Here is a 15,697-nt window from a genome sequence, read left to right on the forward strand (position 1 = left end):
TATTTGGTCGGGCTCAACTCGTGTTGGTTTGTCATGGTAAAAACATTGTCAACTTGCAGGCACTGTGCTTGCACAGTGGTTTCAAATTTATATATCTATGTGTACTTTGAAAATGTAATCGATAAAAATGATCGATAGGAGCTGAACACATAAAACGAACTCAATTCAGCTATTATAAACTATTCTAAAGCTAACGTTAAAATACAGCTCAAATTTTTATAGATTTTTCTAATTAATCGTTAATTCTGGTGACCTTTATCTGTCTATATATATTAATCGATAACACTGATCCCTTGGCTAAGCAAGCGAACCTAGTTCCATTTTATTCTATTATTTGTATGTATATACATATGTATCGCTTGTCAAACTTCCGTTATTTTATAACTTTTCAATAGTTTTTTGTTGCCTTCTTCCACTCGCTTTGCCCGTGCGCCGTTTAATATGCAACAATTGTCGTCAAATGTTTTATAGCAGCGCAAATAGAAGAAGCAGAAGAAGAAAAAAAAGGAAAACCAAGCAAAATTAACGGCAGAGCAAACCGAAAACGCGAAAACTTTTTGCCTCCCACCCTGGAGTTGCCGCCGCCCCTACTGCTGCTTCTGCTGCTCCTCCTGCTGCTGACACACCCCCTCCCCCTCCCCCCCCCCCTGCTAAACCAATCGTTTGGTAGCCGCCCTTGGCATAACTCCACATTGCAGCGCCCAGCTCCCAAATGCTATCCCGCTCCGCTGCCGCACCACACGCCCACTCGCCAGCCAAGTCTACGCCTCCGCCTCCACCTCCGCCCCCGCTGCCACGCCCCGCGGCCAGCACTCAGCTGGCGCACTTTGTCCGGCACAAAGACGACTTCAAACGCGCGCCACGTCAACGTTTTGCATGCCTCGTTGAAGGCAGCAGTTGCATTGCGTTTCGTTGTTGTTGTTGTTGTTGTTGTCGTTGTTTACATTTAATTCTACTTTATGTTTGCTGCTGTTGTTCTTGTTGTTGCTGTGTTTTTAATTGTTGTTTTTGTTGCTGCTGCTGCTGCTGCTGCTGTTGTATATGTATTTTGTTTCAAGCCTTTCACAGACCAATTGTCACGGCAGTCGTCGCGCCGCCCCATGCCCATTTCAGCCCGTTCCATTCCAGCTCGTTCCTCGCTTTAAACAATTACAATTCAAAAATCATTGACGCGCCAAAAAGTTCGCACAACTTTGCTAGCCCACAAAGCGACTTCAAAGTATTGCCGCTTGTTATTTTGTAATAATTCTGATTTCTATTCTAATAATTTACAAATTGTATGCAACCAACTTGCGCCCTGAGCTAGGCAACAGTTTTGTTGTTGTTGTTGTTTGGGTGTAAACCCCTTTTTTATATAACTGTGTCTATGACCGGCTCTATGGCATGCATCTAAATGCCTATTTGCTTATAATTAACTGACATCGGGCAACGGGACAAGTGTGAGAGTGTGTGTGGGTGTGCAGGGGGCGGGTCACTAAACACACTCAATCAGAGAGAAAAAAAAAAAACTCACAGCAATTGCAGCGCCCGCCTTCTACAGCCATAAATATATAAACAGTTAGTTTAGCTGTCATGAGTAATCGTCATAAATTAATTGTCAACATTTGCATGCACTTAGGCACACACACACACACACACAGAGGCACGCACGTGTGCATTATGCACACAGAGAGCCACAGTAAAACTTTGATTAACTTTACCAAGTCGCTGCCAGGAGAGCCCCATGTGTGTGTGTGTGTGTACGTGTGTGTGTGTGTTGCTGTGCATGTGTATTGGGTATTGGGGTGCGTGTTTGTACTTTAAAAATACTTTTGCATTGACATATTTGTAGCTGGTCGGGCTCAGCCGCAGTCTGGCATAGTTGTGGGGCAGCCCATTAAATTGATGACTAATCAATAAAAAGCTTAACCAAGACAACTGCAAACAAAACGACAAACAGACAAACAGACAGACAGACAGCCAGAGGGCAACTTTGCGCCGCTATCGTTAACCAAAGATCACAATTTGTTGTATTCGAAACGATTGTGTTTTGCATTCGCAAATCGTTGTACGGCTAATGTGCAAATTTGTGAAAATTTATGGCGACAGGCGAAATGGTTGCATGAGATGCATCCAGTCGTCGCCATCGTTGTTGCTCGTTGGCACGTTGATTATACGCAAAAATCAAAAATAATTAAAATTTCACATTTTAATGTTTTGGCAGGCCGCCAGCCGAAAGTATTCAAAATACGAGCAAAACAGAAAAAAAAATAACAAAAAAAAAAAAAAATGAAAAGAAAACAAAATAATAATCAAAGAAAAGATGAATATGAAACAAGCGAGAAATGAGTTAAACGTGGGCATGAAATGCGCAATATGCAATGCGAAAATTCCAAAATATTTACTCAAATCTAGGCAAATCAATTAAATGAAGAAGAAGAACTTATTGCTTACTGGAAATGTTGGAATAAATCACAAATTATTTTCAAAGTGGGCGAGCAGTGCTTCAGAAGACAAAAGCTGAGTGTCATGAAACTGCAGTGGAACTTTCAATGAGCTCGCCTGGCATAAGATTGATATAGCAAGTAGCAACTGTTAGCTGTTTGCTCCACAGCAAATGTATGACAAAAGCTGAGTGGTATGAAACAGTAGCTTATATTTGAGCATAATTATATTAGCTTGCCAAGGCAAGCCTTGGCTTGGCTTGACAGCGCGATTGCTTTTGGACCAGTGAGTGACAAAAGCTGAATGCCATGAAATGGAAGATGATCAATTATTCGCCTAATTCAAAGCACATTCATATGGCAGATGGCTAGAAAATGTGGCTCAACTCATCAGGCATACTAAGAGTGATATATGTCAGTTCATAGCAAACAGCAACTGTCAGCTGTCACGCTCTCTGCGTGCAACGGCTGTCAACTGTTTTTAAGCTGCTGTGCTTTGTGCTACTACATACATACATACATATATCTACTAGCAGTGGCTGCCACTAATTAGCTGGGCAAAAGAGAGCGCGAAAAAAAAAAAAAAAAAAACGAAAAAACGAACAACAAGGTTAGGCACTCACCTTTCTTGGGTATGAGGGATTTGAGCAGCATGACGGCATTATCATCGCAGGCCCAGGCATGCATCTTGCGGTAGCTGTCGCGACCCTTCTCTGTCAGCTTATCCCAGGGCTTTGGCTTGCTGAGCAGCTCGGAGACGGTGCCCTGCGACAGGCCCAATATGTATTTGGCGAACAGACGCTGGCCGATGTTGTGCACGGAGAGCAGCTCGCGAACGCGTCGCGAGATGTGCAGCGTGTCCAGTGCCTGATTGGCATACTTGTCCATGTTGTAGCGCAGCATCTCCTGCAGCTTGGCCTCCATGGGATCACCCTTGGGTATCAGCGATTCACCCAAACGGCCCGCCATCGAAACGCCCGGCTGCAGCTGCAGCTCGGCGTCCGCGAACCGAAAGTGGGCACGCGCCTCCTGGCCAGCGGCCGCGGCAGCCGCAAACTGGAATGGCAGGCTGGGCAGATTGGGCAGGAAGCCGGGCGCACCCAAAGCAGCCGCATGCTGGGCATGGGCAGCCATTGCTGCTGCGGCCACAGCCGCGTTCGCATTGGGGGTCAGACTGTTGTTGTTGTCCTCGGCAACGGCAACGGCGGCAGCCGCCACATTGGCAGCGGCCGCTGCCTGCAACAGCGACTTGTTGCCGTTCAGCGTGCTGGCAATGCTCGCCGCCAGCTGGGCGGTGCTGTTCGGTGTGCTGTTGGCGCTGGATGAGTTCGAGTCGGCGCCATGATGCAAATGGTGTGCCGTATGCAACAGTTGGCCATGCCCCATGCTGCCGTGATGGTGTGCGTGATGGTGATGATTCAGCGGATCGCTGCCGGTCAGGCTGCTGTTGCTGCTATTGCTGCTGTTGTGCAAAAGTTGCTGCTGCTGCAGCTGGGGCTGTTGCTGTTGCTGCTGCTGCTGCTGCTGCTGCTGTTGCTGCTGAAGTTGGTGGTGTGTGGCGGCATCTAGGCGTGCGGATTTGGAATTGGAACAAGAGGAGTGATTGGCATGTGAGAAAGTTGAGTTAACCAATTGACTGAGCAGCACAGTGGACGAGGGTCCATGTTGTTGCTGTTGTTGTTGTTGTTGCTGTTGTTGTTGTTGATAGTGTTGTTGCTGTTGTTGTTGTTGTTGTTGTTGTTGCTGGGGCTGCGGCAGTGGCGGTGGCGGTGGAGGCAACAATTGCTGCTGCACCACATTGGCATTTTGATAAATTGTTGGCGTTTTGCTCCCAGTTGCAACTGCAGCTGTTATTGCTGCTGCTGCTGGTGCTGCAGTTGCTGTTGCTGCAGTTGCTGCTGCAGCTGTGCTCGTTTCAAAGCCACGCCTCCAATAGCTATTGACCAGCTGCTCTTCTAGCGTTTGAGCTGGAGCTGCAGCCTCGGCTATTACCTCGTCTGTGTCTAAGATTTCGATTTTCGGCTGCAAATTGGCCTCGACCAATGTCTCATTCTCATTCGTTCCAGTTTTGTTTAAATCTGGCTTGGCAACTGCTGCTGCTGCTGCTGCTGCGGTTGCTGCTGCTGCTGCTGCTGCTGCTGCTACTTCTGCTGCTGCGGCTGCTGTTGCTGCATCTTCTTCTACAGCTGTTGCTGTTGCTACGTCTACGGCTTGTTGTTGTTGCGGCATTTCTGCGGGAAACAACAAAAAAGTTGTGCCTTTTGTTGCTGCTACTTATTTGCAATGATCTATCATAAAATATTTGTTTTTCTTTTTTTTTGTTTTTTTTTGGTATTTAGTAGTATTTGGTATATTTGTTTGGTATATACTGATTTTAACAACATCCATGGAACAAAACGCCAAAAATTAATCAAAATTTGTATATTTTTGATTTCTTTCAATTTGTTTCATATAATTTTTATATATTTTTTTTCGTATTGTTTGCCAACAATTCGCACTTTTCGCTTGCCAATTCGAACAACAAAACAACAAAGAAACTGTGTGTGTGTGTGTGTGTGTAATTGTTGTAAATAGAGACTCATAAATATAAATATGCATATGGATTTGTATATATAAATATATATGTAGCACGACAGAGACTGAGTGAGTGAGATAGACAGCGGGATAGAGAGAAAGAGAGAGAGAGAGAGAGAGCGAGAGAGAGGGGAGATAGACACAGAGCGATAGCATTGAACCGTGTTGTTGTCGATAATAATAACAATAATAATAATTGTAATAAGAATAATAATAATGATGATTGTCAACTGTTTCGCTTGGCCTCAATGTGGGTGTGTGTGTGTGTGTGTGTGTGTGTATGTATGTGTGTATGTAGACATGATCGATAAACATGCAGAGCAACTCAAAGTGTATAAAACAACATCAACAACAACAACGACTATAACAACGACAACAACAACAACAACAATGACAACATTCGCAGACGTTCTGATGCAAATATTGTAAATCAAAAATAATAATAATACAATAAAAAGCAGAGTAAGAAAAGTCGTAGAAGGAGAAAATCGCGATCGTCGCTGCGTTGACGCTTGTTGACAGCCATAAAAATTGGCGCCTCGTTTCTGTTGGCGCCGATAAGCTGGTAACATAATGTAACATAACGGAACGGAGGGGAACGGAAGGGACTGTGATGGTTCCACCAATAGTAGTGGAACAGTTCATTAAACTGCCCTCCTGGGCGCCGCTCCACAGGCGGAAGAAATCAAAGCGTTGCACATCAACAGCGCCACGCGACATGGAAACGAAACGAAACGACGCGACGTCGGGCTGCAGCAGATACAGCTGCACTGCATGCATACTCACCATCGCTGACGGCATCGGTGCTGCCGTTCTTGAGCGCCTCGGCGGCCAAGGCCTTGGTCCGCTCCAGTAGCAGGGCTTGGAATTTGTTGGGATCGTTGGCACAGGCAGCGGCTGCTGCGGCCGCGGCGGCTGTGGCAATCGCCGACTGTGGACTGAGCACATTCAGGTCCAGTGGACTGCTGCAATGAGAACGGAATGGAAATGAGACGTGGAAAAGCAATTGCGGGTCAGTTGGGTTTTTGAAAGTAAATCTGAATTATTTGTTATCAAAGTGAATGTTAACGAAATACGTTGGGTTTCGAAGGAACGAAATGGAAATGAAACACGTGATATTATTTATGATTTGAAAGTAAAATAGATCTGTTAGTTAAGTGAGAAACGGCTATATTCCTCACGTGCCACAGGAACGAAATGGAATTGAAACACGTGATATTATTTATAATTTGAGAGTAGAATTGATCTGTTAGTTAAGTGAGAGGCGGCTATATTCCTCACGTGTCACAGAAACGAAATGGCAATGAAACAGCTTGAAGCCTTTGAGTGTTGGCTATGATTTTAAAGTGGAGAAAGTTTGTTTATAAATAAAATAAAGACACGTCGCCTTTAGTTTAATGTCGAGGGAACGAAATGGAAATGAAACACGAGTTAGCCAATCAATGAACTTTTTCAATTTTACATTTCAGTCTGAAGAGAACAAGCTGGAAGTGGCACAGACTAAAGCAATGACTGTCCAGGTATGAACTGGCAATGGAACAGCTTCGCTTGCCATGCCAATGCAAATACTTACTGCTGCTCCTTTTTGATTTTCAGCTCATTGCTGTCCGCTGCGGCTGTGGCATTCGCTATTTCTGCATCATGCTCCTCGCCATCCTCCTTGTCCTGCTCATCGTCGTGGCGATTGTTGAGTAAAGCTGAATGTTGCGGCTGCTGCTGCTGTTGCTCGCTATTGGTCAGATGCAGGTCGTCATCATCATCGCCATCGGCGTCGCGCAGCTCATTATCACGATCATTGTCATCGTCATCGTCATCATCGTCGTTGTGTCGATGGGTCGATGTTAGATCAGTTGTCTTGAATACGACATTGTTGTTGTCGCTGCTCTGGCTGCTGTGATTGTTGTTGTTGTTGTTGTTGTTATTGTTGTTGCTGCTGTTGCTATTATTGTTGTTTGTCGCAGCAGCATTCACAGCGGCAGCCAATGCCGTTGCCTCGGCCAGCGCCTCGTTTATCTGCTGCTTATCCAAGCGGGCCTCCAGGCGCATTATGTGCTGTCGCTTCACCTCCAGGTGCTCTTCGAGCCTCTGGATTTGTACCAGGTGAGTTTGTTCCAGGGCGCGCAGGCGTTGCAACTCATCCAAAAGTGCTTTAATCTGAAATCGATGGAAAAAATGCAATAATTAGTATTGTAATTGAGATGAGGTAAAAAGGGAAATATTTAAAAAAAATTGTATTTAGTATATTTCATATAAGATTTGGTATATTTTATATACATATAGTTTTCCAGCGTAAATAAAGTGATATGATATGAGAGAGACAGAGTGAGTGGGTAATAGACAGAGAGGCATAATGAACGAGAGAGAGAGAGAGAGAGAGAGAGAGAGAGAGAAAGAGAGAGAGCATGTCTTGCATTTGCTCTGCTTTGCGTGGTCTCATCAGCCATTTTCAATCAAAACTGACTTTTTATCATGTTTTTTTATTTTTTGTTTTTTTTTTTATTTGTAAACAGCGAACAGACTGTTGTTAATTTTGTGAATTGTTTTGGTTGCGCTTACAATCAGCAGTTGATGAATATTTGAGCCTTGGCGCATGTGAGAGCTGCAAACTTTTTGGTTGCATATTCTGTGGCAACTCTGCCATTGTGGCTGCTGCGGTTGCAAGGCCTTTCCACTCCGTCTCTCTCTTTGTCTCTCTCTCCTTCTCTCGCTATCTGCTTGTATTTTTGTAATTGCACACATCAATAATTAAACAACAACAACAGCAATGCGAGCAAGTCAGGCGGAGACTTTTACACAGAGGAAAGTCGCGTCGCATCGCATCGCCTCGCATCGCATCGCATCGCAGTCTGTCGTGTGTGCGTGGAAAAGTTCGAGAGTTATAAAATAATTTTTAATAAAATTAACAACGACGACGACGTCGCTGATTGCCTGCGACTCAAGCGAACAGGCCACAGATACAGCCACAGGTGTAGCAGGGGCTAAGGTACAAGCACAATGCATGCTGCGTGTGGCAGGAGGTGGGGTCGAGGCGGAAGCGTGGGGGGGGGGGGGGCATGGCAGGCTGTGTGCCTCCGGCGAGCGTTTGAGTTTTTGGAACTTTGTTTGTTTGATGAAAATATGATAATTGGCAAATTTGACAAGGGAATTTTTCTTAAGTGCGTCAACGTGAGCGAGACGTGTGCGGAATGAATCTGTGAGGGAGGCACGCTGGCAGCAGGAGGCGTGGCGCCGCAACAAAGTTGACAAGATAAAGTTTTGCGCCTGGTGGTATGCAACAAAATTTTTTAATGACAGCCAGGTGGCTTGTATGCGTGCATATGTGTGTGTGTGTGCGTGTGTGTGTATTTCTTATTATGTGATTAAAATTAATTTAATGGCGCGGTTTTTAATTGACGCATATGCCAAAGGCATACTGTCAACACAGACACACACACACGCACACATAGAGTGTGGACAACTTTGTGTAGCGACTTTTGCTGGCAACTGTACCGCCAAACAGGACGCAAATCAGGCGAATGCCAATTGGTAATTTGCGTGTCATTGCGTTATTTGTGAGCCACGTTAATTTTGATCGTTGAGCCCCATATGACAGCAAAGTTGATTGAGTTAAACTTTTGCTTAATATACATAAACACACACACACATATGCGCTTGCATGTGTGTGTGTGCATCTATTTTATCAATAAACAAACCGAAATGGGCCAGATTATGATTATTATTATTGGCGCACGGTTGACTGCGCATACACGTATGCAATAATATATAATTGGCATTAAAAACGCATCAGCATGAAATATCTATAAATATATATGCATGTATGTAGATGTATGCATGCATAGAAACATGTGTCCCTATTAGCTGCTGCTTCTTCTTCTTCGTTAGCTGCTTCTGCTTTGGCTTCTGCTTGTGTTGTTGGGCCCATGTCATGCCTCGAAATGCTAAGCAGTTAATTTCATTATCAATCAAAAGGCAGTCCCCCTCTGTCCTCTGGGCTGGGCTGGGCTGGGGTTGCGTGTTCGATTTTTCATTAGCATACGAGACATGTGAGTAGCTGCTAAGGACAACAACTCCCCCAGTTAAAAAGGAGAACAAGAACAAGAACAAGAACAAGAAGAAGAAGAAGAAGAAGAAGTAGCACATGACAAGACGACAGGCGAGGACGACAAAAACAACGACGACGACGACGACGACGACTCAAATTAATTGCATAAAAATGTTGTATACCCCCATATAGACCTATTCAAAAACAAAAAATCCCTTCTGGCTGGCGTCTAATTGCCAACTCAATTGAGTCGCAGCGCCACCCCCCCGTCACCCCAGGCTCCCATGTCAAAAACCTTCTCAAAGTGGGAAAAGTAAAAAATTTGTTTTGTTAAATAAACGCAATTAGCATGCGGCGCAAGTGTACGGGTATGCCAAGGGTTGTGCGTGTGTGTGTGTGTGTGTGTGTGTCTGTCTTGTTGTGTCTTACACAAACACAAGCACACACACACACGCACACACACACAGACAGACACATGCGAGTTCATTAATAATCAACTGCTTGCCATATACAATCGCCTTAAAACTACAGTATGCTCGAAATTTGGCAACAGCGCACGCTGAAATTTGGCAACGCCGCCAGCCAGTTAACATTAATAGAGAGATGGGTGCATATCTAGACATTTTTGTCATTTTTCGATTTGATTCCACTTCAGCATATACTACTATATTCGGCGAGCTGCGTTCGCTCTGTTGTTTGAGGAATTATTAAAACGATAAATCAACTTTTTGGGGATTTTCGACACAACTCAAAAATCATTTGCAACCCTTTGCGTCAGAAAACTTTTGCCTGTCCGATTCCCGTTGGCTGCCTTTTGCGGCTTTTGCCTCTTGCGGCTGACTGGGATGCCAGCAGCCTGTGGGGTAAGGGTGGGGCCGGTGGGCGGCCGATTTGACTCGACTACAACAATCAAACAAAAACTATGAGATGAATGTTTGGCAATTGTGGGTGGGGGGGCCCTATTGACTATAAAATTATGAAAATTTACATTTTTCCAACAATGGGAATAGTTGAATATTTAGGTAAGAGACTGTTGGACATTGACTGACAGTTACGGTTGCCTCTCTCTCTGTGTGTGTGTGAGTGTGTGTGTTAATTGGCGTTGGTTTGTTGCCTAGACCAACTCCCCCCAGCTAGCAAAGAAATGCATGTTGTATGCAAAATAGACAGCGATATTTAGCTGATAGTCTATAGCTGTGTATACACATATGCATATGTAATATAAAGATATATAAAATATAATAGAACAACAACCCTTGTGTGTGCGTTTTTATATTCCTGCTTTGGGGCTTGAGCTGGGGGCTGGGGGCTGGGGGCAGCTGTCAGAATTGTAAAAAGTTGCGTAAGTTATGCAAAAATAGACACACACACAGAGGCAAACACACACACACATGTGGTAGGGGTTGGGGGTTGGTGTCCCAGGCAGAGACATTAGCATAGAGCTAAAAGCAAACGATTTGTAATTAACAAAATTGCCAGGCAGCCAGCGCGACGACAGGCAGGCAGGCTGGCAGTCAGTCTGCCAGCAGCTCCAAACAATTGACAAAGCAGTCAATACACACACGCACACACATCCACACAAAGCACAAGACAACAGCAAAAAACAACAATAACAAACACTCGAAGGCAAAAGACGTTGATGTGGCAGCAGGTGGGCGAATTGCTTGGGTCGATGCATAAAACGCCAAAAGGAATTAAGATGCTCTCGCTCTCTCTCTCTCTCTCTCTCTCGATTTGTGTGTATGTGTCTGTGTGTGTGATTGCCACATTCATTCATATGTAGCAGGGTAAAAAAGGGTTTAATCAGCGAACATCTCAGAGCGCACACATACAGGCGACCAATATACAAATACAAATTAACAATAAGCAATCAAAGATACAAACACACACACACACACACACACACTCACACACCCATAGAGAAGAAGCTGCATATGCATGTATAAAAATTGTTGTAGCAGCCTTTTAGGCACGCCAGCTGCCAAAGCCAAAAGCAACCGTCAAAGGAATTAAAACTCATTCGGGCATAAAAATTTTAAAATATATATACACATCGAAATATATATATATATGGATATATATGTTCATATAATAGATATATACATATATATATAGATCTGTATATAAAGAGACAGCAGAGCCGAGCTAGCGACGCGGCAAGGAAGTTAGCTTGGGCGCTATAAAAAAGGGGTTACTTTTCAAGCATTCGGGCTAAAGAGGCTTTCGCTGCGAGCTGCCAGCTGCGAGGGTTGGGGGGCGGGCGTGTGTTGTTAATTTCCAAAAAGCCAAAAGACAAATGAGTAAAGAGCAGCAACAGCAACAGCAGCCGCAGCCGCAGCGTCGCTTTTGCCATCTCAATGTCGGCTTCAATTTTTTTTCATTTTTTTTTTTTTTTGCTGTTCGTTTGTCATTGATTTTTGATTGTTTCAAGTGTGGCGACCGAATAAGGGTTGAGGGTGGGCGTCTTCAAGTCTGCCAAGTGCACCCCAGAGCTTTGACGCCAAAGCTTTTGTCGCATTCTTTATGATTGTTGCTGATGCTGCTGCTGCTGCTGCTCCTGCTGCTCCTGCTGCAGCTGGCAATGCCCAAGTTGGCAATTTGCAACAAAAGATAAAACAAACGCTGGCAAAAAGGAATTGTCAAGCTGCAAATGCAGCGCACATATGAATGAGCGAGTGAGTGTGGGTGTGAGTGAGTGTGCGTGCGTATGAGTGTGTGGGAATGAGGTGCATTTGCAATGCAAGTGTATTGCGTTTTGCATGCGCTTCGATTTGTGTTTTTAGAGCGCTAATCAGTTGGCCTAATGCTCGTGAATACATTGAATGTATTCAGAAATGAATATGCATAAGTGTACTCATAAATATGCATGGCAACATGATTGATTCATGTATATCATTGGCAATATTCACAGTATTCATAAATGCATTTACAAGTGTACTCGATTTGAGTGTATTCATGAATACATTCATATAAATAATTGGCATATTAATTTTATATTCAATTAACAATTTGTAATATTAAAATTGTTTTACTGCTAGTGAGTGTATGCAAAGTGTATTCATGAGTGTATTCAAAGTGTATTCATGAATGCATTCATTAATATGCATAGACAAATGATTGATTCATTAGCAATATTCGCTGCATTTATAAGTGTATTCAGTTCGAGTACACTCATGAATATATACATGAATACATTCACTTGAATAATTACCATATTTGGTTAGCAATCAATAAAGCCGCGCCTTTAGTCAAATGAAGCGCTTTAAGCTCTTAAGTGGCAGGTAATTTTGTATTTTTCATTATTTGTCATTCGCTTGGGGCACAAAGGTGAGCCGTATGCGGCGGCAGGTAACAATTTGCAATTGTGGCAGGGGCAGCGCCTTGCCAATTCCGCTAAAGGTATAAATCAAACAATTTCGAACCGAGCTCCACACGAAAGGACTTTGAAGCGTTACAGAGCAACAGACAGGCTGGCAGGCAGGCAGGCAGGCAAGGCTGACAGTGAGAGAGACAGACAGACATTTGTACAGTTTGTCATTCAGTCAGTGATTCAGTGATTCAGTCAGTCAAACAGTCATTCACTTACGCACACACGCACATTACGGTACGGTTATTGAATTGATTTGGGAGCAAAACGACAGGAACAGTTGAATGTTTCAATGGCAAAACGGTGGGCTGGGGATTGGGGGCTGGGCGCTTGCTTGTTCGTAGTTAAGAAGGCGCACCGCCTCCTGGCCCATAGCGCTTCTCTTCGAACGTCTTGTTGTTGCTGTATTTTTTGGATTATAAAGTTTTGTAATTAAAATTTGACAGCTTTACAATTCCCAGGCACAGGCAGCAAAGAGCAGAAGGCAGTCGAGTCAGTCGAGCCAGTCGAGCCAGTCGAGTCAGTGGCGAGTCAATGGATGCGAGGCGAAACCCTTTTGCTTATTCGAATTTAACAATTTTCGATTTATGTTTCGATTTTATTGTCAAACATTTTGTGCGTGGGGAGTTTTAATTGAAGTGTTGCTAGCTGAAGAGCATTAATATATATATATATATATATATATATATATATATATATATATATATATATATACATAGATATTTATGTGTATATATTTATCTACATATAGATCTGTATTTGTGTGTGTGCTGGGTCTGCACTGGCCATGCATCAAGCTGTACATTTTAATCAAAGCTCTGCCCTTAACCCACTCTGCGCCACTCACTCGCCCATTTTTGTTTCTAATTCGTTAAACTTTTGCTTAATAATTGTCTGGCCAAGCCGAACCCAGTTCCTGTTTGTGCATCCCCTCGCGCCCCCCTCCCCACAATCGCCTCATAGAAGCGCGAGCTTGACTTTTATTCATATTTCTGCCTCAATTTCATAAATATATATATGAAGAGAATATATATATATATATAGAAGAACAAAAAAATGAAATGTGATTTCTGTTTTGTTTTTGTTTTGCGACTACCCTCGATAAGCACTGAATGACGACTACAAAGTCGACCCAAAATGTAGCCCTTGAGTGGGTCGCGCGTGGTGGGAACTGGAAACTGGGAGCTGGGAGCTGGGAGCTGGGAGCTGGGAGCTGGGAGCTGGGGCCGTGGCCAGGACCAGTCGGCGACTGGTCCAGTCACATGTCTAATCCTTTTGCTTATTGATATGATATCTACACGCAGCAACCAGCAAACAAACGAACCCAACCTACGCCGCGTGGGAGTGAGCTAAAAAGGTTATGCCAGCGATTTTTATTTTATATATTGCGCTGTACAATAACCTTTTTTTTTGTCGTTTTGTTTTCTTCTATTTCGTGGAGTGGGATTCTTCACGTTTTTTGGCTTTCATAATCAAAAAACGTTAAAATCATAGTCTAGACAATAATTTATGAGTACAGCATTGCTCTTCTGCTGCTGCTGCTGCTTGTTATACTTGATGTTGTTGTTGTCTTTTTTCAGTTGTCGGTTTTTGTCTCTTTGCCCGCATCATCAATATGAGAAAGGCAGACAACGGCCAACAGACCGCACTCGCATACACCTCCCCCCCCATCCCCCGTTCCCAGGCCACCAATCCATGCCCCTCTGCTCCAGACTCAAACGCAATGCCAATCAACATCTCTAGCAAACATTCGTAAGGCATCATCATATCCTCTAGCTCGTCCTTTCTCATTTTTTCTGTTTTTTTTTTTCGCCAATAGATATAAAAATATGAATATGCCGGCAGAGGCAGCGACAGAGGCAGCGACAGAGGCAGCGAAAAAAAAAAGAGAACGCCACAACACCTTAATATCAGCTCGCTTACGTTAAGGACTTGCAGGCCGTCGAGTCCTCTAGTAGACTGAGCTGGCGAGCTCCACATGCTGGCTGGGCTTTGTTTGGGCAGTGGACGGGCCAGCTCGTTGGCATTTTCTAATGGCTTCAACTTCCTTCCTCTAGCTGTTGTCCCTTGCTGTATTCAGCTAGACGCTAGCTGAGCAGGGAGAGGGGAGGGGGAGGGAGTCGATGTGTTTCAATTGTGTTTATTTTTGTGGCACAGGCAAAGGCTACTTAAAGTCGTGCCACGTGACGTATGCGCATTGATAATTGAGCTGAGCTGAGTTGAGTTGAGTTGAGTTGAGCTGACTTCCCAGAGCATTTGCTTGCACTTCCGGCATCCACTCTCTCGCCCGTCTCCCGTCTCTCCCACTCCAAGCACAGCTGCATTTTGCAAATCTTAAGCAAACACATTTTGCGATTATCAAATATCAGTTCGTCAATTTGTTTTTGGTATTTTTTATTGATTTGTGCCGTCTCTGAAGATTGCCGACAAAGTGAAGTGCCGACGAAATCATACAGTTGCCAAGATAGAGTGGGAGAGAGAGGGAGAGAGAGAGGGAGTGGGAGTGGGAGTGGGAGAGTGGAAACGAGACAGTTGTGCAGTTGAATTCTAATTTGATTTGCGCGTCAGGTTCTAATTGGATTTGCTGCAGGCACTGCGTCTGCGGCTAAGCTCAATCTTCATTTGATGACAATTTCATTTTCTATTAACGAGAAATTGTAATGCCAATTGCTGGCCAAATGGACTGGCACCGGAGCCGGGGATGTGCATAAAAAACAGCCATGGCCCAAACGGATATTCCAATAGTGGATGGCAAGAGTACTGGGCGACTATTAACTATGCCAAAAAGGGATACACACACACACACACACACACACACACATACATATATATATATATAGCAGTGTGTACATTTGTATATATGCAGATAGCAAGCTTATTTTAATTGCCCGTCTGCTTGGCTTTCTGATTATGGACAGCCGCACAGTGGGCCATAAAGGCAAATTCGAGCATATTTTTAAAGTTGATTGATTTAGTTAGGAAAGATGCCAAAATCTTTAAGCTTAGCTGGCGATTTATATATAAAATATATAATATAATATGTATATAATATATATTCTATGAAATCTTTGCCATGGTCATTTAATCGAAGTAAAATATATACATATATATCGATATTCACATGATCAATTATCATCGATGAGGCCGACTATAGCTTTACCTATATTTCTACCTACTAAGGAGAGCCCTGTTACGGATCCATATATTCCACTGTGCGACAGTGGGTAAGAACTGACCAGCTAGCTGGCTAGCTATGCTGTGCTGGGCTGGGCTGATGGGGCTGACTGGTCG

At 43.9% G+C, this 15,697-nt stretch overlaps 1 protein-coding gene across 3 annotated transcripts in view; it reads right to left on the bottom strand.

Annotated features, from left to right (window-relative positions):
• The window catches only part of ct (homeobox protein, cut), a 99,705-nt gene that overhangs the window by 19,161 nt on the left and 64,847 nt on the right, over window positions 1-15,697 (bottom strand). The window contains exons 3-5 of one of the 3 annotated variants that reach the window (XM_089474641.1): window positions 6,571-7,151; window positions 5,784-5,962; window positions 3,047-4,654 (exon numbers count right to left, since the gene is read on the bottom strand). In XM_089474641.1, coding sequence (XP_089330767.1) covers window positions 3,047-4,654; window positions 5,784-5,962; window positions 6,571-7,151 — 2,368 coding nt within the window. The remainder of the gene's footprint in view (window positions 1-3,046; window positions 4,655-5,783; window positions 5,963-6,570; window positions 7,152-15,697) is intronic. The other 2 variants (XM_018016509.2, XM_018016511.2) reach the window with 2 other exon arrangements.

The sequence above is a fragment of the Drosophila arizonae genome, chromosome X (assembly GCF_054131065.1).
Source record: "Drosophila arizonae isolate 15081-1271.41 chromosome X, UAZ_ARI_1.0, whole genome shotgun sequence".
Classification (NCBI taxonomy): Eukaryota; Metazoa; Arthropoda; class Insecta; order Diptera; family Drosophilidae; genus Drosophila; species Drosophila arizonae.